The sequence below is a fragment of the Orussus abietinus genome, unplaced genomic scaffold (genome assembly GCF_000612105.2).
Source record: "Orussus abietinus isolate OABI.00-Male unplaced genomic scaffold, Oabi_2.0 scaffold11, whole genome shotgun sequence".
Lineage (NCBI taxonomy): Eukaryota > Metazoa > Arthropoda > Insecta > Hymenoptera > Orussidae > Orussus > Orussus abietinus.
Genome location: NW_019396016.1, coordinates 1,836,780 through 1,862,695, shown reverse-complemented (window position 1 = coordinate 1,862,695; position 25,916 = coordinate 1,836,780). Strand labels below are relative to the sequence as shown.

Sequence of the window (25,916 nt, the reverse complement as noted above, 5' to 3'; positions counted from 1 at the left end):
GAGCATATTCCCGGCAGAATAAACCGAGGAGACGCACGGTCCTTTAAAATGGTCCAAGATAACGCTTCATAATTGGATCGGCGTTTGTGTCGTCCCTCTCCACGCTAATTGCCAATTATGGAATTATTCGTTTCGAGTTAAAATCAAAATCCGGTCCCCTCGCGGTAACGGCGCTTTGGGAAATTTCGCGATGCTTGTTGCTCGTTAAAAAATAATATTCAATTACGGGAAGCTGATACCTCCATTTTATGGTTAGTAAAACCGATGACAGCGTCTCGGATTTTCGATATTACCGTACGCTCTTTTTTTAAGTATTACAGCAGCGAATCGTGACGTCACGGTATTTGTACAATTGGTGTGAAATTGAACGAGTTCACCTCACGGTCTTTTCTCCACTTAAGAGAGTGACGAGGAAAGGGGAATCGAGAACTGAATTTACGTAACGAGCTGCGTAAAGAGTCTGCCTTTCGATTAGCGCGATATTACTCCAACGGTTCGGCTTCTGACTACGACCAAAATTGCTTCCGCATTTGCCGAAGGTTTTACGCAACAAATCCTTCTGGATGGATTCGCGAGCTCGGTCCATGAAACGACGACGGTATGGAAGTGATACAAAAATTAGGAATTCTTCTTCTCGGCGAAAAACGCGGAGGGAAAGAAAAATGAAAAAGACACGAGTCAAAAACTCCAACCGCGTTCCGAGTGAAATAAAATGGGACGCGTGTGTACGAAAGTATCTTTTGATTTCTATTTGTCCGGGCTCGGAGAGAGGTGCACATTTCGCTGATTAAAAACGCACTTGCGGATAACGTTTTTTCCCGCGGGAAGAATGGCGCCAAAAAAATCGAAGCACAGCCGGTGACTCCAAGCGTTAAAAGTCCTCCACCGTAGGTACTTCAAATATGCGACTATCGCTCTTGTCTGGTCGTTAAGGAATTTTCATTATCTCGTCGAGTAACACGAGCGTGCTCCAAGGTACATGTTTTCATCGAGCCAGGATACCGAAAAAGCTTCTCGATAGAAATTTCCTCAACGACCCGCAAGCTCGACTCGATCGGAAATGGTCGTTAATTCACGGTGCACCCATTCGTACTTAAATACTTTCAATTACGAGGACATTTAAATTGATTTGAAAAGCGACATTTACCCGACCATTGCGGATCGGCGATACAATTCCTACGACCCTCAAATATGGGAACATTTTCTGTGATAAAGATCCGAACGGTGTTCGGGGTCGATTGGCATCCTCTACCCATTGATACCGAATTCAAGATAAACCAAACTTTCCGATTTCGACGACTACCCTCGTTTCAGCAATTTCCCCCCAATTAGCGCGAATCTTCGTTATGTCGATGAGATCAAGAACCACCCTTCTGGAACATCCTCCGCTCTCGTATCCCGCACATTTGAGCTACTCCCGCTAACGAGCACCGTCATAACCTCCATTAAATTACATTTTCTTTCGAAAGAGCTCGGCGTTACCAACGCGCGATAATCCTAAACAAGAAGGCGAACGGGAAAGCACGTTCCGTGCAAACGAGCGGGGCCCGAGAAATGTTTACACCTCCGAGAGTAGCGTAACCCCGAAGTAACGCCCACAGACACAATAATTACACCCGGTTTTCCCCTCCCCGTCCCGTCGTTCCTAAAATCTAGCTCTCCGACCTTTCCAACGCGACTTCCCCGGGAACGCCGGAGAAAATGGAAGCGCCCCTTAAAAAAAAATGGCGCGTGGCCTAAAATCTCAATTTCGCCCTCTCCTCTCCTCTGGATGCCAATCTTTGCACCCCACCGTGCGAGGCCTTATCACAGAACGCGAGATTCGCGATCCCCCGCACTCGAGTCGTCCGATTGAACGTCTTGCAACGCACACCCGCGATACGCCTCGAGTGCATGCCCTGTCGGTCCCAGGTGCACTTCTCGTGACCTCTCGCTCACCTGAGGCTGCGTCGCTTTTCGTCTTTCCTGCTCGTCCTCTTGGGAGAAGCGCGGTCTCGATGCACTACGGCTTTTCATCCCTCGCTCTTTGGTCGCGGGGGTCGCCGGGGGTCGGAGGGGGTCGGGAAGGCGAAACGGAGGAACCGCAGGCCGGAAGAGCCGGCGAGGCTCGCGGAGTGGCGCGTGGTGCCTGACTGAGCGTCGCGGCGGCTCACGGGCCGCCTCGCGTCGCGCCGTAGCGGCGAAGCGGCCGCAGCGGCCGGAGGAGGCCGCAGCGGCGAGCATGCTCCCTCGGCCGGGTCGCGCCGGGGTTGACACGCGGTGCCAGGATCCGCAAGGCCGGATCGACCGCGACCACGGTGACGCTCCTCCACGGCGCTACTCCACTTTTGCGACGACTTCGCGAAACGAAACCTCTGGTCGCGCCCTCGGTCTTGTGGAAACCGATCGGTGAATTTTCGGCTTGGCGGTCCTCCATCGAGGGTTTCGATTTTGTAACCAAACGGCGATTTCGCGGATCAACCGTTTTCGACTTTGCCCCTCGGAAATCTATCCGGGGATTTGAACCTCGAGCGCGTAGCCGACGTCGCCAAGTTGAACTCGCCAGAAACTACCTCGAAGCTTATCGCCGGCAGACGCAAATTAAGTTTTTAATAATGTATGCCTCTCCCCGGGGAGGAACTCAGACCGGGACTCCGGAAAGAACGCCGAACGACTTCATGAATTTTAACGAACTTTTACAGAGAAATATAAGTCTCTCTCCTATTCATGTGGCGATTACTTTTAACTTTTGAAGGCTGCATACTCGCGATTTCGAATGCGTTCGTTCTCGTTGACCGTAAAATTGGCGCGACTTCTTTTTTCACATTTCCCGAGTTCCGCGCGAAAGTGCTCCCGATGCATATTTTTATCCTCGAGAATTCGCTGCGAATGGTTTAAGGAATTTGGTTATCGAATCGTGTTGCACATCTACATTAAGCTCTCGAAAGCATGGAGATTCTTCTCAAGTCACGGGCGTAATTATGCAGCCCTTGCGATTTTATAAACGCACCTTTACCCCGCGGCGACGCGGATGCGTCTGTGCAAGAACAGGGTAAAAACTTCGTAGAGGGCAATTCGGTAGAGAAGAGGGCTTATGCCACTCTGATTTAAACCAAAGTGGATTAAATTACGTCTCTAAAGAGTCGACGGTGGCATATATCGTTGCACCGGCCAGGGTAAAAAAAAAAATCACGGACTCGATGCAATTCGTCGCGTCGCGGTGCATACCCGGTACATTAAATGAGATACTCGATGCAATTATCCAACACGGGCAATCTCATCAGCTTCGTACTCGCTGTTAAGGTGATTAGCGGCTAACATCATCGGCTAGTCGAATTACATCGGTTAATTGGGTAGTGCACGGTTAAAAGTGCGCTATTAGGTTACAGAGAAAATTGATGGACCTCCTCATCATCGGTCGTGGTTCGTCCGGAGCAGGGACCCCCTTTATTTCATTTCTGCATTGTAAAACCACTTATATTCGTAGCGATCGTATCGACTGCACCATTTATTCATCGGTCGGAAGTGGAACGGCAACCAATGGGAAGTGCTCGCGTTTACGCCGACGTTCGACAGACGTATACTTGCGTTTCCTCTCGAATAGTCGGCCGTAGAATAATAGCCATAATTCAGGGTGAACGCTTGTCAGGAGGGAAACGCGCTCAATTTTATCATTAAAACCCCAATTAAATGGCGACTTAGGGGCTCCATTGAAAATTGACACGTTAACAACTATTGATGCACCTCCATTCACAAGTGACTGCAAGTACACGGAAACCGCGGGCGTTGATTACATTTGTCGACAATTACAATTCGAGTTAAACACGACTCCACGCATTTATTTATACAACGATTTCACGAAACGCAGGGGCAGTGGGTAATTGAAAGAGTTTTTGGTAACAAATCTCAAATTGCAGTTGCGCGCTTAATCCCAAAAGTAATTACCGCTTACACGTCTCTAATGGGAATAACTGCGCCGCTGGCAGTGGACTTCATTGAACCGTAATTAAAATATTCTGGGAAGATGAACCCCTCCTTTTCAAAACTTACCGAGTGAAAATATCGAGCCAATCGCGATCGTAAAAAAGGTCGAGGCGACCGTGTGTGAACTTAAAAAAGCGCACCCTTAGGAGTATCCACGCGAAATGGACGTTTTGTAACTCCACCTCGGGAGAGGCCGCGTCAATCGATAGCTTCGATACGAGCTGCTTGAGATAGGCTTCTAAAATTTTCATTCGATGGATAAAGTCAAGGAATTATCGCGAGGAATCTCCAATTTCCTGCCTCGTTTAGTGTATTGCCCTTTGCTGCCGATCAGAGACTCGATCTCGATTCCGGGTGTATAGGTTATGATCGATCGGCGATATCGATCGCCCTCGTCGTTCGACAATAATAGGCCGAATTTTTAACCGAAGTCCAGATCGAATTAAACGAGCCAATGCGATCGAACTTCGGAAGGAAAAGTTTCAAGGGTCTTAAGTTCGCTGGGCCAACGAAAGTGCATCACCCAGATTCTCCAGGTGCAGGTTTGCAGACTTTACGGCATGTCCGGCGAAACTTCGTCGCCAGCTGTGACGTAACGAGCGCGTACGATGTCTGGCATAAATCCGAGATATACGATCGCGAATCGGATCGTACCTCGAGATTCGTATCGATATCCAGGTGGGTTCGATGTATTTACGCCGCGGGAACGAAAAAAAAAAAAAAAGAACGAGCCAGGTGAAACATTCGATACTGCTCTGAAAGCACCCGAAGTAATGCAAGCTGTGCCGTAAACCAATAAACTCGGGTCGATACTCCAACCGACCCGCCGGAATAATAGCGGCTTGGGGAAGAAGATACTTTATGGAACCTGCTCTTCGATAAGCTGGAATTAATCAGAGGGATTTAACGCGTTTCAATCCACTCGTTTGGATTATCGAGGAAATCATTTGGATGACCTCCTTTTTGACGGCGAACAACGAATTCCCGGAAAACCGCTCAAGTCGCAACGATACGATAATGATTCTGGCCAGATATAGAGTACAGGTATAAATACATATATGTATCCATTGCGATGTAACGAGGTTCCGTAAAACCATACAAAGATGAGTTGGGAGATTGTTCACGAGCAACTCATCTCTGAACCTTAGCATTCGTTTTCCTTTTTGTCGAGATGCTTTCATCCGCCAAGTATGCGCGGTATCGAGCCGTCATTCGAGTTTCCACTTCGGCGGATAAGATGGCAGCATCTTCCCCGACGGGCGAAGGAAACCGCTTTTACCGACCCGCGAGTATTCCGTCGCGATTACCGACACGCGACATCTTCCTTTCGGCGCTCACCCTCGGGGAATCCTTGATTTTCGCTGCTTTACCGTGGATGATAACGTCCTTTGAGAAAATTACCCCCACGAGGTCCTTCCCGATACCGAGGTCGGATTTTCCGCGGAAAGAACGTCACCCAAAACCTCAGAAAACGAGAATTGCCGTACTCTTCTTTAATTATCGGAATTCCGTGGATAGCATTTCCCTCACGCCACCGCGTGATCCCGTGTGTTGGTTTAAAGCAGGATTTTAATGTCATAATGGGATATCCTCCGCGTAAACAACGCGAGGAATATTAAGATCGACCTCCGGTTTCCCGCGTAAAATATTTTCTTAATTAGGATTTTATCAGTAGTCGAGAAGGGGACCCAAGGGCGGAGAAAAATGGGAAACGGGGAGACTTACCGGACCTCGTGGCCGACGACCACCGTCCACCCCCGGCGTCGTCTTTTGTCTTTGCGGCGCATCGCCTCCGCCACGTTCAGCCTCTCCATTCCGACCGATTGATTTTCCCCTCGCTCGAAAATTACGTCATACCAACCGGCGCGTCCACTTTTCTACGGGGAGCACACTTCTCGCATTTTTTAACCCGCCGACCGCGAGGCCCCTTATCAAAGATTTAATCCAAGAGATTGCCACTTAATCGCGGCGTCCGAGGGGGTATTCACTAGGAAATCGGTGAAAACTGTTTCCTTCTTTGAGAACCGATCTTTTATTTCTTACGATAAACAACAACGCGATTCGGCCAACAGGTGACGACGTTTAAAATCACCCCTTAAAATTGTGACGTTTCGGTGAATTTCACCGATCTCCAGGATCGTCTGCTTGCGATTTCTAGATGATTGCCACGTGGTACCGAGCATTAAAATCCATGATTTTCTGAGCGAATAACCCCTCGGCAGCGTTGCTTCGATTTTCCGCACTCGGCACCAAGAATCCTCCGCGAGTCTGCAGCGACTTCCGGCGATCCGACAGTCTTCGACATGTCGCATACGCGACGAGCACTTAGCGCGTCTCCACAGTTTGTAAACCTCGCCGATTTATTAATTCCCCACGACTCGTGGAAGTCCATCGGTGGCTCCGAATTTCCGAGTTCTACGCGACGTCGAACCTCGACGCCGTTTCGCGAGGGTCGCGACGTCGAGCGGCGTCTTCTCCGACGTTCACCGACACGTCCATTGATACGGATTTGATGACCGTGGCTGTCGATAGAGGAGGTAGAAGGTTGTTCCTTGGCAGCGTCGGAAGGTGCACCCCGATCCTCGCGTTCGCCGATTCGAACGCCCTCGGAGTCGGTCGTTGTTCAGATGATGTTCGGAGGACGAGTGGGTAAGATCGCCATCTGAACATCGCGGCGGGCCACACAGTACTGAATGTCACATTGTATTTATAGAGCGACTCGGATTATTTCGAACAGCCCGTCGGTTTTCTCGCGTACGCGTAGTTCATTCGATTCCACCGACGCGACTCGTCCTCGACGACTCGACGTCGCGTCCAAGGATCGAGACCAAAGGATCTTATTAAGCAACCGTCGATATCGAGCACCCGCCTCCTTCGTCGTGTCTTTGACAACTTGGAACGCGCTCGACCGGATCCAAATGCTTGGGTTATATCGCGGAGACCTATATTGGCTCGTCGTGTAGCCTTATGTCAAGGTATCATTATTTTTAGTTTCTTTTTTCTAAATTCAGGGGCTCTTCGAGTGGCTCTCGGTGGGTGGCTCCCACCACCGGCGAGGAAATGGATTTGGACGAGAGCCAGGATCGGCAGGTATCATCTCGAAACGTAATCGAATAATAAAATCCAGCCGTTTGATAATCTCCAGGTTGTCTCACTTTGAAACGGATTTCGAGCCGTGGCCCTCGTCGATGGAATCAAAATCCTGGGCCTTATTTTCCAAAGTCCTTAAAGTACCCTCGATGGATCCACGGTTGGCGTTAAATGAATTTAAGTCGATCAGGACTCGAGCGGAAATATGTCCTCGCAGGAGCGGCTCGTGTCCGCCCGCGGCATGTTTTTCGGGCTGTCTAAAATTATCCGCGGAAACGCGGAGTAACACTTCCCTTGGCAAGATCGCAAAGAGGTAGCGGAATTACGGCCCTCTTATAGATCACTCGCGATCTTGGAATCTCGAGAAAATCATAAGAGACGCTCGAGAGCGAGAGGCCTCGTGATCGTTGCGGAGAGCCTCGAGTTCTCGCGAATTCATGTGATCCGTGTTTAATAATAGACGATATTTATAACCCGAGTGACGATCAACCCGCGGATTTATTTCGGATGAGAGATCGCTCCCGTGGCCTCTCGCGGAATTTAATCGCGTTATTAAACCGGCACAAAAGAAGCGCAAAGTCGAACGGACGGAAAGTCGCGCGGTTCGGCTTGCACCGGCGCATCGCGTTATCCATTCGAATTTTTGTCAAACTATTTCCGGATCCAGAAACGAAGAGGCGACCGGGTGGCACGTATTTCTAGATGTCGGGTGTCGGTCTCTTAGACCAGCGTGCGTCCTATGCGTCACTTAATTTTTCTAGCAGCTGTGTGCACGGATCTGGCAAGAGCACACGGCGTGATGCAACGCGGACCGTGATTCACGAGAGATAGGGTCGGATGAGGGTAAACGGAGCATTACCCTTCCTTCGAGAGCATGTCAAAATCACGCCGAGGTCTCTTTTCGACGCACTTTCGGTTGGAGTTCGATTTCCGATATCACGTTAGAAGCGAAGTTGTTTTTTATCAAAACAAACAGGTGCTCGATGTTCCATCTCTACCCTCCTCGTCATAAATTCTTGAAATTGCGTGGTAAAATGAATGCACTCGTGTACTAATTTAACACATTTTATAAATTTGTTGCAAAGATATAAAATTAATATACCATGTCCGAATAAAACTTCCAACGAAATTAATATAAAATTGTATTTCTTTTAACGGTGGGCCTGTCCGGGAAACAAGAGGGCGCTATGTTTATTCCTGCGCTCTTGTCTCAAGAATTGGCACAAACAAGTGCTCGCACTCCTTTTAAATAATAAATTCCTCGGACAAGACAGGACAAAGACGGCCGTATGTTTGAACCCGGTCGTACTCGTATGTAACGAGAAAAGAACGGCGAACCGTCTTGGCAGGATTCTGAATTACGGGATGCAAACGAAGCGAGTTCCATCTTCTCTCCCGAATCGCTCCTATCGACGAACCACGAGGCAACTCGAAAGTTTCTCGTCATTTCGTGAATCGACGTCGTTTGCTCAGCGCCGACCCAAATTCAAAATCCAAATTGGCCGCCAGTCAAGTATGCCACGTAATTAATGGCGGAGCGGTAAAGCTCTCCAGGCTGTCCGCGCTTTTTACGATCCGTCACTGTTTCCAAAATGAGTAATGAACGAGCTCGTCTCCCAAGGACGTTCCCAGGAGGGTAAATCGAGTGGTTCCACTCCCAAGAATTCGGCGCGTCGTCGTCGTCGACCAACGACGAGGCAAAGGCGCGACCCGTTCTTTCTCGCGGAAATTCTCGCGTGGGCGAGAAGTCGGCAACGGAGGAGGAAAAAATGGTTTCGAAGACGAGCATGGCGCCAGTTCGAGGAATCTCGAAAACGGCGACGCGTCTCTACCGGGCCGAAAAAATCTGGCGGTTAATTCTTTTGCGTCAAAGTCTGGATGTCCCCTCGGCGACCGTCTTCCCCGGCGACGACGGACGTCCCCAAACGAGCGACGTCTTCTTCGAGCACGCGCCACCCCACCGACTATTTCGAGTGGCGCAGCCATTGACCCTGATTCGGCAGCTCGATCTTCCTCCGCGGCCGCTGGTCGATGCCGCTATCGGGGTTTCTTCAGCCCCGTGAAAGCTCGCGAAAGCTTCCCACTCGGAGCTTACCGAGGGTCGGTAAAACGCCCACCGGACCGGTGGCGCCATCGCGCTCGGCGTCTCGCAACCCGAACGTCGCGACGAGTCCGCGATAGCTGGTCGGGAGATAACGCGTATCGGTCGAAGTTACGAAAAGAAGGAAGCTGGGGTAGCCACGTCCACCGTGGTCCGAAAGCGTAGGCCGGCGATACGAGCGGAGCACCCGCGAGGGGACTCTCTGCCTATCCGCCGAGGATTGCGGAGGCTCTCCCTCCTGCCGGAGAGGAGCCTCCTCGACGTCTCTATTCCCGATGGAATTTCCCTGGAATCGCCCACTAAAGTCTCCCAATTTTCTCGAGGACCAATTACGTGGGGTACCGTAGGCTGGGCTTTGAAAGGCTCCGGAATCCTGGCAGGGGACCGAATTGGCGGCTTCTGGCCGCGGAAAACGCGTTTTTTGCGGATCGGTGGATCGCCAAATCCGACTCCGCGTTCTCGGGAACTCGGGCGAACTTCGTGTCGCGACTCGAGAGAGCGAGTGTGACGAAGTCCCGTGGATAATAAGCCTAACGGGTCGACCCGAATTACCGGGCTAATTTCGGCGAGGCTGCCGAAATCCCGGCGTCGACGTAACGACGGGACGATAAATCATGCGAGTTTCGCGCAGCCATCGCTACCGGTCCCGACGTCGTCGAGTCTCTGGAAGACGCCCAGAAACATCGGCCGGATCTCCGATCTACGTCGGCTAGGAGACGATCCGCGGCAGCCGAGGTTCCACGCGAAACTTCGCTCGGAAGGAAGTTAGCAAAGTAAATTTGTTATCCCGGGGGATAACGTTCTCGGTCCTGGTAAATAAAGGCGGGAGAGAGTAAGCAGCCGAAGGCTGACGAAGGCGCGTGCGAATCGTAAACCTTAAGGAAAGCAAGCGCTTCGCGTGTTTATCCTGTGCGGATCCCGTACGGATCCTATCCGGATGATCCGGAGGATGTTGTCGCATCGAATTCGACCGGAAGATGTTCGAGTCCCGTCCGATAAAAAAGCGGAATTTCGGTCAATCCCGAGAGGCGTCCGTGACCTAGGAACACCGAATCCCTTCCGTTCCGTTCCCCCAACGGTGAGACTCCTCGAATTCTTGCGGAATTCCTGACTTTTCCCGGAGTCCGGGCACCCTAGGGGACCCGAAGTTATCTCGAAGCATCCCGAACCGCATCCTCGAGATGCTTTCCGTAGATTCTGGCGTTCCCACCTAGAAATCCGCGCCTGCCCGACCGAGGGCAATGGCGGCGCATTCGCGGGTAAAACGCGTACACGAAAACCCACTTCCCCCGGGGATCCATTATGCAAATATGCCCCGCGGTCGCTCGATTTACGTGCCGGCACTTAACGCTCTACTTTGTCAGGGTTGCGCGCGCCAATTCGGGAGCTCGAATCGGCCGCGAATTCGCCCGATGGACGTCGCGAGTTGCGGGTTAAGGGGGCTCGCCACTCCCGCGATTTGCAGTGCCTCCCGGAGAAAACGATTGCGAGAGACAACTCTCTTCCCGTCTTCGAGGTGACGACGCGGAACCGCGGCGGCGGCGTAAAAAAATCGTAAAGTTGCACGGATGCGTAAATCGTTGAGACGTTTTTTTTCTCGCGAAGCTTGATTTACGGCGATGCCGGTGGACGCGAAGACGGAAACTTTTGCGGACTCGCTGAGTGAAAATTTCAAGTTTCCGCAACTTCCTCCGAAGGCGCCCAGGTGCGGCGAGAGGCAATCGCTGCCGTCGGGCTCGCCGCGGCTCCGGAAGAAGGGTATGAAATTTTCTTCCGCCATGGCGGTCGCCCGAAAGACGGATTTATGGCGACCCCGATGGCTGTAAACGCCAAGTTTACGAGACGGTTAAGTGAATCGTTCGATCTTTCGAACGTCTTTATTTTACGCGAGAGAGGTCCGGAGCACCGTTCCGCGGCGAGTCGGAGGTTCTCCATCGATCGCTGACAAATGGGCGAACTCGCGATCGCGAGAGGGACGCGAGATGATCGAGGCGAGCAAATTCGCAGTCGAGAAAGGGCCGCGAGACAATCGAAGCGAGTAAGTTCGCCGAATCGTCGGATCGCGTGTACGTCGGGCGTCTCGACGTCGTAAACGCTTTTATAGGTCAAGTTCCTGCCGACATTGGAGGGCAAGGGAACACGGAATGACGGAATGGGTCTAGCAATGGATCGATTCCTTCTCCGAGATAAAACGTCGTTTCGTCCATCCGATTCGGTGGACGCCGGACACCCGACGCCGGCTTAAAGGTTACTCGAGTCCTTTGCGAGAACCTTTGCGGAAGCGTTCCAGCCCACGTGGTTTATTCTCGAAGACGGACGCTGCCCTTGGATTTCGGAGGACGAAAGGCGAATTTAAGCAAATAAAGGCGAATGAAGGCAAAAAAAGGCACATAAACCGAAGGAGAAACCGCGGAATCCTCGTAGAATATTCGACTTCAATGTTCCTCGTCCTTTCTGGACGGTCCCCGAGTACCGGAAGGTGCATCCTGGGATTTGCGGGAAATCCTCGCTCGAGAACGAAAAAATAACCAACACGTTTCCCTGACGTACCGCGGGGATGAAGACGAAGTCCTCCAGGGAGTCTGGATCTTCCGGTATTCCTGGATCTCGCGTTCCCTCGAGGTCCATCGCCTTTCCGCTCTTTCGTTATACCTCGGACGGGTCCACGTTATAAACAGATTTAGCGCGCTGATTTTATGCAAAGAGTCTCGATGCGACCGGATACTTCGTTACGGTTGCATTACTCGCGAAAATTCGCCGTCATTCGATGAGCGGTTTAATCTCATTTTTACCATTATACAGAAAAAAAAAATGGCGGCGCTCGGTAAACGAGGTTACCTATGCGCCCGAGACCTTAACTTAATTTCACGTTAGAATGCCCTGACAAAGTTAATTATTTGGTATCGGCTATCTATAGGTCCAGTAACGTTAAGTTCGTCAGTCGATTCCGTCCCTTAAGGCGACATCAAAGGGTCATTGCATATACATATAAGTGACAATATTTATAAAACTTTTCTCCGATCATTTTTTCAGGCCCCGAGGAAAAACGCGACGCTCACGAAATTTCATTTTTCCAAAAAGAATTTTTATTTATAGGAATGGCATCTTAAGCCTCTCTTTAAAATTCCTTGTAAACGGCGCGAAACGGAGAGAACGTCGATTAGCGATCGGCGAGCTGGACTCGCGAGCTCGAAACGAGGATCGAAAATCCCGGCGACATTGATCGTTGGCCTCGAGCGTCGCGACGTCGAGCGCCGATTCCTCGATCGAGGTGTCGAGGAAAACGACGACACGTGACCGTCGCGACGACGGAAGTCGTATACGCCAGGCGTCGTTAGCGCTTAATGGCGCACCGCGGGCGCAATAATGAGCGGGTAATAATCTTACCAGCGAATGCGATTTACAATCGCCATTGCGAATCGAGTCTTGCGCAACGCCGACATTACGCAGGCAGAAGAACCGCGTTAACAGCCGCGAGCGTCAGATATTGGGACGAGATGACTCCATTGATCCGATTTGACGAAATTCTTGACTTATCCGAATTTTCGCGATCGGCCATTTTTCCCCCGGAAGATCGGTTTCTGGTTTCTAAAATTGGCATCGCCAATTACGCGCTCGCGATCGCTCGGAGCGGCGTGTCACTCGCGACGATTAAATGGGGGCGACAAAGAGCGAGGGTGGAACCCTGGATATAATGGGCATTGTTAACCGACATGGAGGCCGCGGAGAAGCCGCCGAAACCAAGGCAACCATTGTTTCGGCTCGGGTATATTTCCAGATTCGGCGGGCATAAATAGCGGATATCGAGCGTCGCCATCGAAGGGACGTCGAAGTTCCGAAAGACGGATTCGATATTCGGGGTTTGGAAAATTGGGAGCACCGGTATTGGCCATTAAACGTGACTTCGAGAAAGTAGCCAGGGGCGATGATATCCCAGAAAAATCGGCGAATCTTTCGGAGCTAAAAAGTGGGACGTGCGGGATAACTTAACTTGCTGAATGTAATTTTACCGAAATTTATCGTGGCTTGGAAATAACCAATAATCGAATATGTAAATTTCCGTGGGCCTTTTTATCAGTGAGAACAGAATTTGGTGGATTGTGGTGGTGTCGCCATTGGGCGATGCAGCCGGGAGCATTCTGCTCAGTATCGATCCCTCGGGAGCAGCCCCGCCGGTTCCCCTTAGACTCTGTTTCCATCTACGAGGTGGTCGCAATTCGGAAGCTTCGAACGATCGCGGGGAAATCCGCCCTCCCTCGTGCCCCCTTTTTCCCACCATCTACCTGCAATTTCCCCGTTCTCCCTTCCTCCCTTCGCACGGTCTTTCTCTCCCGGTGCACTCTGCGCGTTTCCGCGTTCCTTTTTCTTCGAAAAGAAGCCGACTCCCTCGGACTCCTCGAAATCGCCGAACCCCGGAGACGTCCTAGGAGCGTTATCCGGCAAAGAACGTTCATCGATAAGTCCCACATATCCGCCGATCTGTCTCGGTGCACAATTGCATCCGTGCCCTGCACTCGCCCCCTGATCGGATTCGCTTCGAGTATCCTCAAAAGAACCGCGATCCTTTCGAAGGAGTTGACGCCGCCCGAAATTCGATTTCGGAGACAAAGAAAAATCAACGAGGAGCGAGGAAAGAGTATTCGTTCGAGATGGTCGAGGTTCCTTTCGTCTCGCTCGAGTGACTTCGGTTTTATTAAACCGCTCCCCCGTGGGACAATAAACTCCTGCACGAGAAATGAAAATGCTTTCGTTGGGCGTATACAAAAAATATTATCCCGAGGAGGAGAGTCGACCGTAAACGTGGCTGTTTATTTACTCGCTGCTTTCGCTAGCTTTTTACGGGACGTAGCTACGGCGAACGGTTCGCGTAAAATAATATTTCAAAGACCAGTTGACTCCGAGGCATATTGCCAAGGAGCAAATTGATTCTACGCGCGGGACGACCACTCGACCATTGGCGATATTTTACACATCGTCCGACACGGGCTTTAAACGAACCGACCGACGTTACTCCGGCGATCGAGCCAATTTTGGTTTCCGCTGTTCTATTAATTTAACCGATGAATTTAATCGAACGCTCTTTAATCCGCGTTTAATGCCCCCGTCCCAGTCGTTGCAATTTTCCTCTTTTTAACGCTCTATCGTATTTTTCCATCTTCAAGTGATAGAACTCAGGCTGTTATCGCTGTCGCGAATAAATTACCGAAAATGATAACGGTATATCCGGGCTGATCGAAAGCCCCAATTTCCCCGTAAACTCCGATCATGATAATTCAAGTACCGATTGCCGGAGATCGTCGTCCCGTATCAAGACAGCTCGGATTGGTAGGTCGTTAATACGATATCGGTATCAAGGGAATGGTGATTGGTTCGACCTGGATCAAACGAACGATAAGCGGCGACGACGGTAACCAGTTCCAGTTATCGGCGTACGGCGTTATCACGACCGTTGTTTCATAGTGCACCCTAAGTGCAGCGTTAGATAGCTTTAAAAAAAATAATACATGACTGCTGTGTCAAAGACAGGCGACCCTAGGTCCGTGCTAAATCGTTGCCCGACCGTTATCATAATGCATCGACCGTTGTTACAACCACTCTCCCAATGCTCAAGGGAAAGTATAATTTTTTAAAATCTGATCCGCCATTTCGAGGCGATGCAGCGAGATCCTCGGGGGTTCAATTTAGCCAGCTCTCGGTGCACTCCTGACAGTGGAAGACTCAATTATTATATTAAATTCACTTTGAGTCTCGATTTCAAGGTTCTTTCAAGCCAGTGATACCGTTAAAGCTGTTCGAGTAGCGCTCCATCCCAATTACGGTTGCAATCGCCAAAGATCTTAGAAGAATCGCAGGGATCCCATTAAAATGGTGTAACAAAGAAGGTCCTATGAAAAGGTTTCGCCAAGATCTACGGTATTCTTAACTCGTACACTTCCCGTGATGTCCCGCTCGTAACAAGGCAGCACGAGTCGTTTATCATGGAAACGCGTCGCAACTACGTACTTGTCTTAAGCGGGCAAATATTCATGCGCTGCCGTGAACGTAAAACGTGTCGCTACGTATTAAACCGCAACACGGGGAGGCGTTTATTCGTCCGCCGCGAGTGACTAAAAAAATGAATATGTTCGCGCGTTGAATAAATCACTCGATGAGAAAAAAATGATCGCAATTACAAAAATTGGGTGTCATTACTTTCCGACATGTGGGCTTTTACCGCGTTTAGACTCCGTAGCTGGCGGGGTAGACTAATCGTTACTTGTTACGCGAGTTTTTTATTTCCACATGAGATACGAGTTATGAATTACATGCAATCTGACCGGTGAATAGAAAACCTCATTATCGGTCTTTATCGCGTACTCGTATTCCGATTCCTCCGACGTCGCTTTAACGACGTTCTAAGTGTTCCGTTTGCATACTATCGGTGACGCAAATCGTCGGTAGCTATGACCATTCGAATTGCAACGTCCTTTGTACGCGCTACCTAAGAAGAGCACTCTCGACGCATTTCGCGGCGCAGGCAATTGACATTGCTTTTAGCAGCTGGCGCGTCAAAAAATCTCGGGTTTCCACTTCCCTTTACCGCAACTAACGAGGTTTCCGTTTTGCTCGGCGAAAAGGCTGCGTTTCTTTCCGAGTCAAAATAAAACGTCCACTTATCGAGCGCGCGAGCGTTCCCCGGGGAGACTCGTTTGTGCATCGTCCACGATATAAGGATCCCGAGCTAATTCAAGGGAATGCGCGCGTTAACGAGCTAACGAAGGCTACAATTAGACGAGGCAACCGTTGAGACGAGGGGTTACACGGTAAAGTAAAATTTGATAGTGAAATTAGCGCCCCACTTAAAATTCCTAATTTGATTTGCTCGGCTCTCACGAGACTGTCGTTAAATGGGGAAGTCGCTGTTTAAATTAGCATGGACCCAAACTGACCCAATTCTCAAGAGCTAACGAAGCCGAAGTAATGGTCGCAACATAAAGATGCGGCTATTAAGTTCGGAATTGCACTTGCCATGTTTCCGTCATTAATCAGGGAATCATTAAAATTTCATTCAGCCACTCGAGCTCCTCGGAGAGCGTCGAGGGTGATTCTATAAATGTTGCTCCATTTTACGATATAACGGGTAATTGCTTTTAGAAAAGTAAAACTGCCGAGATTTCAAGACTCCTCGGTAATTTCTCGCGCCGTTTGCTCGGTAACGAGCTGACGGGCCCTAATCCGAGGAAAATCGAAACCCACCGCGGGTGGTTTCCTCTCCTCCTTCCGTGCTCGAAGAATCGATTCGGTTGCCGTTATGCCTTACTTACGTAGAGGAAACTGCAAGTGTTACCACGAGATCACTCACCTGGAACAGAAAATAGGAAGTCACGTAACTCGGTTGCCGGTGAGAGGATATTCCGCTGTCAAGGTCGAGAAATTGCGCTCGGTGCGGACAGCGCACTCTGTACGCCGCTAATTTCGGGTTCCTCGATAGGTACTATATCCGGGCCGATCGTTGGATCGTTATTCTTAATGCAAGATTCCGAACAAATACGAGTCAACCGTTGAGTAAAATGTTCGCGACTCGACGAACTTTGATCGGTGAAAATTGTTTCTCCCCTATCGATCCCCATTGCAGATTTCATCGCAGGATATCGCGACACCTTTAAGTGCCTGCCCGTCAAACCTTAATTTCCTGCCATCCACCGGCAAGAATCGCTTCATCGATTCCAGACGAAGTCATCGGCAATTCTTTCCACGTACGTTCAATCTCGTGCCTCGAATTGATTTGATTTGACGTTCGCTCGACGTGCCACCGGCGACGATCTCGTTAACTGTAAAAATGTGTATGCCAGCAGCGGTATTCGCGGAAGTACCGATTCTCGATTCAAGACTCGCCGTTCCGCATTTTTTCCCTGGATATCTCCCGTGGTCGGTGATACGGTAGACGCGAAAGAGACATCGGGGAACGTCCGAATCAAAGAAGACGAACGGTGTTATCTTCTCGACGAAGTCAAAGAAGTCAGTACTTGTCCCCAATCTTCGGGTCCGCGCGAACGAAGGATAAGTGGGCCCTCGAAAATATCGCGCCTCTTTTCTTCTCGGATATATCGATCATCGAGGTGTTCGAGACGCTCGTTTACTCATTTCTCGACGCAAGATGAAAATTCATCTCGATCGAGAATTTTTTCTCTCGATTCGGTTATGTTGCCCCACATCGTTGTATTTTTATTTTTATTTTATTTTATTTCTTACTCAGGGGTTGGAGGTCTACTCCGCTAAAATGCATTCTCGCTCGCGAAAATGACGCGGTCCTTTTTGCGAGCATGTTTAAAAATTCTAGTGGCACTCGTCGAGTACAAAGTAGGGGACGAACCTTGAGGTTCTCGAGCCATCGAGAGGATGTCTGTCTTGCAAAGTGTGTTGCTACTTGGTTCCCCCCTTCTTTCGCGATCTGCATATTCCACCACTTCCTCCTCTCCTTTCGCCCAAGTTCGCTCTCTCGATATCTCTCACGCATTTCCATGGAATTTTGTCCACGGAAGGATCACTGCTTCCCCCTCTCCGAAGCAACGTTTTTAAAAAAGGAAAACTATTTTTCTTTTCCCGACATTCTTTGCATTTTTCAGCTATTCAACTGCCACGTAGAAACGCGCGGAAGAGAAAATTCTCGCCCGGAGGGAGAAACGTTCTTGCAGCGGGCGGGGACTTTGCTGTAAATCAAGAAAGACCCGTCGCGCTGGATCGCGTCTCGCTCATCAGTGGAAAGTGGTGAATTCGTTGGAAAATCTTGTCCGATCGCTCGATGCTTTTTCCCCCTTATTCCGAGAATTTCGCGTTTCAGAGAATTTCACGACTTGGACTCGGCAAAAGGAAGACGAGTCTCCATTCCTCTGGGGAGTTCCGAAATCACGCGGAGAAATTTCTAAAAATTCTATTAATTTCCCGAGCACGTAGCAACTCGACCGAAAAGGACCAGCAAGAGTCGCTTAGCTCTTTCGGAGAGCCAATGATTCTTTCGGTCAGCTCCGATCGGCCACTCCTTGGTCCGTGTTCAACGAACGTCACCCTGCTGTCAGGGTCCCCAAAGTTGGCGTTCCACCGTTCTAAGAGGGCCACAAGTTTCCGGTCTTTTTTAGGAAGCGGCGCGTTCTAGATTTCTTTCGACCCCGCCAGTTTTGGCAATCGCCTCGGATCCGTAGCGACTCAAGTTAACGACGCACGGAGTTATGGAAATGTAGGAAAATGGCCTCGAAAGAGATGTCAGGCCTGATCCGAGAAAAATAGGCGCGTCCGTCCAAAGAACCCGGCTCGATCGGGGATGAAATCGAGACCAGAAGAAATCCCTCTCTCTCACCGAGTTCGTTCACCGTAGGTGGATCGCTCGCCGAATGCTGGAAATAATCCTACAATTTCCGGTCGACGGCGCTCAAAGGGCAAGACTTGGAAACGAGCCCGTATTCACCCCGGCGAATGCTAGGATTGCAAACGCGCCCAAGGCCGGCGTTATCTCCTAAAAGATACTCGGTCGTTTGCAAGGACTCACCCGCAAATCCAGGAGTGCCTCCTGCGGGGGGCGGTGGAGGAGCCGCCTCTGGTCCCGCCACCCTCGCCGGCCGGAAGCCGGAGTTCCGGAACCTGGAGGCTGCTGCTCATTCCGAGGCCGTCGTAGACTCGACTCGTCCAAAAGGAATCTCTCGTTGAGGAGATTCGCCGGATCGTCCAGAGGATGCACCCGCGCCGCGGGCGCGTATGCGCTGCGGGGGCCCTCCGGCCCGGCCGGGGTTGCCCCCGCCCCCCGTGGGGCGGCGGTGGGGCCCCGCTACCCCCGAACGCTCGGAGGTTCGCCCGATTTCTGGCTCTCCCTCACTCCATCGTCCCTCTTTATTGTTATTTGTTACATCTCGCGGCCTCCGCGACCCCACTCGCCGAATTGGCGAAGCTCGCACGAGAGGAAGAGGTCCACTTCGCGAGGCATGCGCGGGGTTAAATCGACACCCGTCATCGATGACACCTGCGATATGACATCTGTGACGCGCGAGGAGGTGCGTATAGTCGCAACCGAGGGGATATTCGCTCGGGAAGGAGCGACATCCGGAAGGAACCAAGGGGTGGAAAGGGCGAAAGGATACCGACGCAGATTTCGACGATTTCGTCCAACGGGGACTCGATGGGAATCGAATTCTACGTTACTTTGAACAACGCCCGCGGCGACAGGACGCGACGCCTCGAGCGGAAAATTAATATTGAGCCGCGGAAAATTGCCCCCGTCCTATCGTGCTTTTCCATTTCCCTCAGTTGGAGCGGGTTTTGTGGATATAATTACTGCCAAACGAGCGCTCAAACGGGAGAAACGAAACTCGGGACGAGTCGCTTCAATTTCTGGATTATTATACGTATTGACCTAACAAAGAGTCACCGAGCGACTCGCTCGATATAACGGAGGGTGTCTATAGACTCCGACTCGCCGGCACGGCATCTCCAGTTTCAAATGTTTCGACTCTCGATTTCCGAGGGCGAGCGTCCTTCGAATCGATTCCTCGTCTCGAAAAATAATAATTCGACGTGAGTTCGGGCCGAAACCTATCCGAGCGACGCTACTTCCCAGTTTTTACGGGGAAATCAGCGGCGACGAATTGACCCAGTTTAGTTCCAGAACTGCATCGGTCGCAAACAATCAAACTCGAGGAACGAAATTTACGACTTGGCCTCGCAGAAGACCCCTTAAGTTGCACTCCCGAAAACTCGCGGAGAGGTGAGTGCAAGTGCAGCGAACGGTCGAAAGCTAACGGAAGAGCGGTTTTAATATCGTTTGAGCTCGACTTTCCCGAGGACAGGCTTCCTTCCGCCGTAAAAACTCGTGCCGGACTTTCGGCTAACTTTTAAAAATCAACTTTAAGTCCGGATCCGCCTCACCTCTCCGATATAACCGGTCCGCGGATCCATTACGTTTTAACTTCGAGTAGCCGGAACTTGGGCGCGCAAGCTGCGACGTTCCGGGCAAAGAAAAAAGTGGAAATTCTACGCCAAAGCGCGACTGCTATTTTCAACGTTCGCCCAGCTCGAAGTACGTCGAGGGTAATCGAGTAGACGCGAGGATCTTTCCTCCGCGTTTCGAGCGTAAAACAGCGAGAGGGAGCGCGACGACTCTGGGAGGAGCTCCCGAGCTTTTGTCTCCCGAATGAAAATTCGAAAGACGGACTCGAACCTTCTCGACTTTCCCAGGACCGCTTGCCTTTCCGTCCGAATCTCCGTCTCTTTCCAACCGGCTCCTGACGCGTTTCGCGAGGACACTTTGCAAGGTGCAACCTTAGCTACGTTTGCACGGGTACGTCGAGTGTCTGCCCTGACACAACACGCGGAGCCGTTTCATGACGTCGACACGACGGTTCGCTCAATGTTTGCCAACCAACGTCTCCCTGCCACTTCTCGAGGAAACGCGTCCACCATCTTTTTCCATGACTCGGGGAAAACGAGAAGCTTCGAGAGAAACCATCCCTAGCCTTTTCCCGTTTTTCCTTAACGCGGCGAACGAATAAAGAAGACTGAGGTGATATAGAAGTGGCAACTGGGGAGTCAATCGTTTACGAAACTTTTCTGCGAGCAGGGTGTGCCGAATCGGTTGACATTTTGCTACGTGAAAGTGGAGGTCCCGAGGAAGGTCCTGACACCCATGATTTTTAAGTTTACATACAGGTTCGGTACAACCAGTTGTGAGTGATGTTTCCTGAACGAAATTTTTCGGACGTCGTTTTCGCGTCACCTTAACTCGCCTTCCGCTTCGACCAAGAGACGCCGAAGAAGGCGCCTTTCCCTTGGACCGGTCCACGGGAAATATCGTTAGGGCCGGATTTAAAGCGGAAATTGTCCCGACGCCTCCTGCACCGTCCAATTCCCAGGCCTAACACTTTCTTCCGGTGAGACCGTCGCGACTGGAATCCCATTGGCGTTGGAAAATCACGATTCGTCAAGAGCGATTATCACGCGTCGTAATTTCCCATTAAATCCCTCGCTGGCGTCGGCTCTCGATTTTTCGAACGCACTTCGCGCTTCTGCAGTCTCGAGCATTCCGGAAGTCGAGCCGCGGCGCTAAGCCCGAGGGATTTACGTACGAGCTCGATAAGAATGGAACCAAAAAGTAGGAGTCGAATCGCACGGTCGAGAAACTCGAGCGGGCGTTAACGCCTTTCCGGATTGCGGTTCCTTCCTCGACCGAGTCGCGGAATACGCTCGCGGAGACGAGGACGAGCGCACACACGTGCATCTTGATTGTTACGATCGATTGGCAACGGGAGACCGGTACAAATTTGAAATTCAAAACGGAGACGGAAATGCGTCGCGCCTCCGTGCCGATTGGAGCCACGTAGCCGTAATAAAATCGATCATCGAACGAACGCTCGCGCGTTGCGGCTTCCCGGCGGTGTCGGATTTGAAAGGACCGACCGAACGATTCGTCACCGCAGGTATCGACAACGGCTAAACGAATTCCTACCCGGAGAGAAGTCATCTGTAGCTCCTATTTGCCATTGCACCGTCCTGCCCGGAAGTACCCCCCGAGCGGCAAAACTCGCAACTCCCTTCCACCCTTCGATCGATGTCCCTAACGAGGAGAATTCGTCGAGGACTCTCGACGAGGAGGGGACGGCACGCGTCGCCCCGTCGTCGGACGATAGAGTTCGATGAAGCGACGGAAAGATCGCGCGATCCAAGTTCGCGCTGACAAAATTCTTGGAAAGGGCGCCCCTCGTCGACGTCGGAGCAAAAAAGTCGCCGTCGGTCGTTAACGTCGCCCGAGTCGTCGCGCACCCGCGGCGGCGATTCGGCGACGGGAACTCCGTCTCGTAACGAGGGGTCGAGTGAGCTAAAAATCGGTTCACACGACCAAAACGTTTTCTAAAATTAACCAAATACTATCGATCGGACGATTTTGTTAAATGAACAAAATTTGTTTCTAGAGAGGAAAAGCACTCGAGAGAATCTAAACGACAGAGAACGCCTTTCGTGACGAACCCTGTTATTCTTGTTCGTCTCGGTGTTAGCGCCGCGACGCGGAGTTTTCTTGTGTAAGAACGGATCCACCGACGTCGGACGTCGCGCCTCTCCGCGACGCCAGCGGAGTCTCATTAGAAGCTTCCCCGGAGAGGCCGGGCGCAATTAACCTTTCCTCTCGCGCCGTCGAGAAGACATGTACATCCGCACACGGTCAAGTCCAGGATCAGCAAACGCCGCCCGGCGAGACAACGCGAGACGGCGATTTGCAAGGCAGATGGCAACAAGGACGACCCTTGGTCCGCGAGTAGAGGCGAGCAAAGGCAAGAACGGATCGATCGGCCAAGTCCGACGTTCCCCTTTCGAAACGAAACGTCCATTGACCGCCACTTCCACGAGTCCGTCCTCTTCTTCGACTCCTCGTTCTTTCGCGAGATCTCGACCAACTAAAGCGTCCAGCTCCGCGCGGACCGAACAGAGAACAACGCGAGGTTGTTTCACGCGAACGTGACCGCTTTTATCGATAGAAAGACGAAGACGGAGAGAAAGAAAAAAAAAAGGAAAATCGGCGAAACTCTATCGGTGCTCCTCCTCGACCAGGGACCCGATTCTCGAGTTCGAACGGATTTTTTTTCCAATAGATTCGCGTACGAAAAAAATCCGTATAAACTCGAGAATCGGGTCCCTGGAAGAATGCCACGTGCGTTGACCGAGCCGCGTGGGTGGCGCGAGGCGTGAATCGGAAAATAACTCGCTCGTTTTCCGCCGGTTGATTTTTCGGCAAGAACGCCACCCCGTGGGCGGAAAAGTCGCGACGAACGAGCGGACGAAGAAGTGCGGAGCGTTTGATAAAAATATACCACGTGGTCGTGTGCCACCTCCCATCGGGTGTTCAAAGGTCTTTCGGCCTGGAGAGCTCGCTCGACGTCTCTCGAGATATCGAGGACTTGATTTTTCAGGGGATGCACGATCGTCGACCCTTTCGTTTACAGGGTGGACATAAAGGTTAGCGACGACCCCGGGAGAACGCGAAACCTTTACGGCGAGGTGCGGCCACGTTCTAATTTCTTTCGCCTGAAAAAGCGATAATGTCGCCACGTGTGCCGGGGATGTTCGCCGCACTTCTGCATCCGAACTGCACCTCTAGGATAACGAGCTATCGATTATCGGCCTCGGGTTACCTTCTTCGTCGGCGAGTATCAGCGACGCCGCTTAAGGACCCCTCGCGTTAAATTGGTGACTAATACTCGAGAGTCGATGGCCACTTATGAGGCACGCCTCGAGGGGGTGGATTAAAATACCCATAAACTCTATCGTCGTTAAAAATTGACGGACGTCGCGTTTGAAAACTCTGAATTCGCGACCCTTGCGAGCACTTAAAAACCGTTTCCACCGCGAGGACGCGCGTCGGTTCGACGCTTCCAAGGAAACGCGGAATCGCGTAATGCTCGGCCCGGTACAAAAGGTTCGGGCAAAACAATTAAGTTTCGCGGGCGTTTAACGCGTTAACCAAAGGCCTCCTTCCCTTGGAAGTCCGTCCTTTCATCTTCCTCGGCGGAAATTGCGGGCTGGCGCCGAGGAGGGGTTTTTCTTTACGTCGACTTTTCGCTTTCCGCCGCTTCGTGGCGAGAAAAAGTTGCGCGTACGACCGTTGGCCATCTTTTGCGATCTTTTCCGATTCCGCCGCGGAAGTTGCGCGGAGCGCATCGCGGTACCCGAGGCGAGCGCGCGCCCGGGGCGGTCGACTTTAAGGCCACTTTTCAAAGGAGTCCCCGGGGACAAAGAGGGTAATTCACGGCTTGCCGGAAAGCTCGTTCTACCGGATATCATAATCCACTAACGGCTTCCTAATGCGAGCGCTGAATTATCCTTAGCTTCCCATCCTCCGAGGCGCTTCTCGCTCCGGCGAGCACCGTCGCGGTTGCCCGCGCCCGATCGGAGGACCTCGGAAAGCACTTGACCCTTCCGACACTCGGAGGAAACGCTAAGAAACGCAAGAAACGTCGGTAGTCCCTCTCCGACCCTCCCTAGAATCCGGAGGTATACAATCCGGCTCTCGGAACGCGACGCTTTGGGCCGAGAACTCGGTTACCGTCTACGACTTCCGGCCTTCGTCGCGAGGGCTTCCGTTTTCGCTCGTTCCCCCTGATTACGGGACACGATGGCGAGATTTCCGGCGAGCGAGCCGATCGTTTCCGCGTGGACTGCGCCTATGAATACGCTCTCGGTGGCGACGCGGGTGCCCGTGGTAAACCGTGCAACACCCGACCTCCACCCCTGCGCCTCTCTCCGGAGGTGCATACGTATCCATCGATCACGTTAACGACACTCGAGCTATAAAGCCCAGGCCGAAGGTGATACCACGCCGCTAGGTACGGAGCCCGATACCGCGGAAAGAAAAGCAAGCGGCACCGCTCGCCGCGGGCAAAGTTCGATTACGCCATAGGCGAGTCGGCGACAAGGTCGCTGGAGTGAGTCAAAGGGCGCGACGCCCGAGAGAATCGGTGGCCGCGGTGGAATTCGACGACTTAAAATAAGTCCCGGCTCGAGGCATGGAGGAAGCGACAGGGAGAGCGAAATTGGCCCTCGGAAGCCGAAGTCGAAGACTCTGGCGATTGTCGGAGGAGGCAAGGAGCCTCCGAGGAGTCCTCGGGACGCTCGGAGAAGGACCCCTCCAGAGGCCGCCATCGATGGCTCGTGAAGAGATTACCGAGTCCCTGGAGCGATCCTTCGGGATCCTCGCAGCCGGCTCGTGCCCGGTGGGGAAGGGTCTTTCGGAGGTTACGCGCATGAATAAGCCGTAAAAGGCACTCCTTGACGACAGAGCCGGTGCACCGAGGGGCAGGGCAAAGGGGACCGCGGAGGGAGCGACCGCGATAGGGTGCCGCGTAAAAGAGCCACACTTACGCCGGAGATGGCATCGAGAGTAGGCTCGGAAAAAGCTCGCCCTTTAACGCGAGTCCGACCACTCGGTGGAACGCCGCCCTGATCGGGGGAATCCGTCGTTCGCGAAAACCTTCACCTAGGACGTCGCAAAACGCGTGCTCGTCCTGGCCCTCCCGTAACTAGAAGCGAAAATTCGAAACGGAGGAATCGAGTCCCAACTCGTGGCGGTCCTTCGGGAATTTGTCCTCTCGTGGAACTCGACGCGTCGCGTGCTCTCCAGCTCTCGATCGGACCCTCCCACCGAGAGGGAAAAATTCGCCTGGACCAGCGGGAAGGTCGTCTCGAGGAAGGTCAGGATCGATTCCTCGCGAACGGAGCCCGTCCCCCGAGAGGGGATCGACCGTCACCGGGCAAAGCCTCGATTTTTCTATCCCACGAGCGAACCACGCGTAAATCTGCCCATCGACCCCTAGATTTATACCATCGTATGTACGGAAAAGAGTCCGGGGCCAGGTTGGAAGAGGCAACTGAATTCGCTCTGGTCGAAGGCCGAGCGTTCCGTGTGAAACGTCGGCACGCGTTACGAGATAACGACAATCGTTACCTCACGGCATGGCACGCATCGGCCGGAGTTGCGTGCGTTATTCGATAACGACCGGCCACCGATGTACGGAATATCGCTCATCGCGTTAAATCGTCGACCACTGCGAAGATGCGCCGTATAATTCTTAATTCGTGCGGAGAAATACCCTCGGACTCCAGGAATCGGGAAAACGGTGACGCGAGTAAAGGGCGAATTACCGCCGCCGCGTCGTTTCGGAGTCGACTTCCGGGCAGGTCGGACGGCTTTTTACGCCGTTCCCGAATAGCCGGGCGGAACGAAGGGAAATTTCATTAGCGTTGACACGGA

The 25,916-nt window shown here is 51.9% G+C and overlaps 2 protein-coding genes across 8 annotated transcripts in view; one reads left to right on the top strand and one right to left on the bottom strand.

Annotated features, from left to right (window-relative positions):
- The window catches only part of LOC105704041 (cAMP-specific 3',5'-cyclic phosphodiesterase), a 137,464-nt gene that overhangs the window by 68,622 nt on the left and 42,926 nt on the right, over positions 1-25,916 (bottom strand). For 3 of the 7 annotated variants that reach the window (XM_012432889.2, XM_012432890.2, XM_012432893.2), the window contains exon 1: positions 1,939-2,121. The exons of 2 other annotated variants lie outside the window; for them this stretch is intronic. Coding sequence is in view for 1 of the 5 variants with exons in the window: in XM_012432897.2 (XP_012288320.1) it covers positions 5,689-5,777 (89 nt within the window). In the remaining 4 variants the exon portion in view is untranslated. Of the gene's footprint in view, positions 1-1,938; positions 2,134-5,688; positions 6,608-25,916 lie in introns of those variants that run through there. 2 more of the 7 variants (XM_012432897.2, XM_012432888.1) reach the window with 2 other exon arrangements.
- Positions 6,874-25,916, top strand: part of LOC105703959 (hyphally-regulated protein) — a 37,044-nt gene continuing 18,001 nt past the window's right edge. Inside the window, exon 1 of the mRNA XM_012432784.1 lies at positions 6,874-6,938. Coding sequence (XP_012288207.1) covers positions 6,931-6,938 — 8 coding nt within the window. The 5' untranslated portion in view covers positions 6,874-6,930. The remainder of the gene's footprint in view (positions 6,939-25,916) is intronic.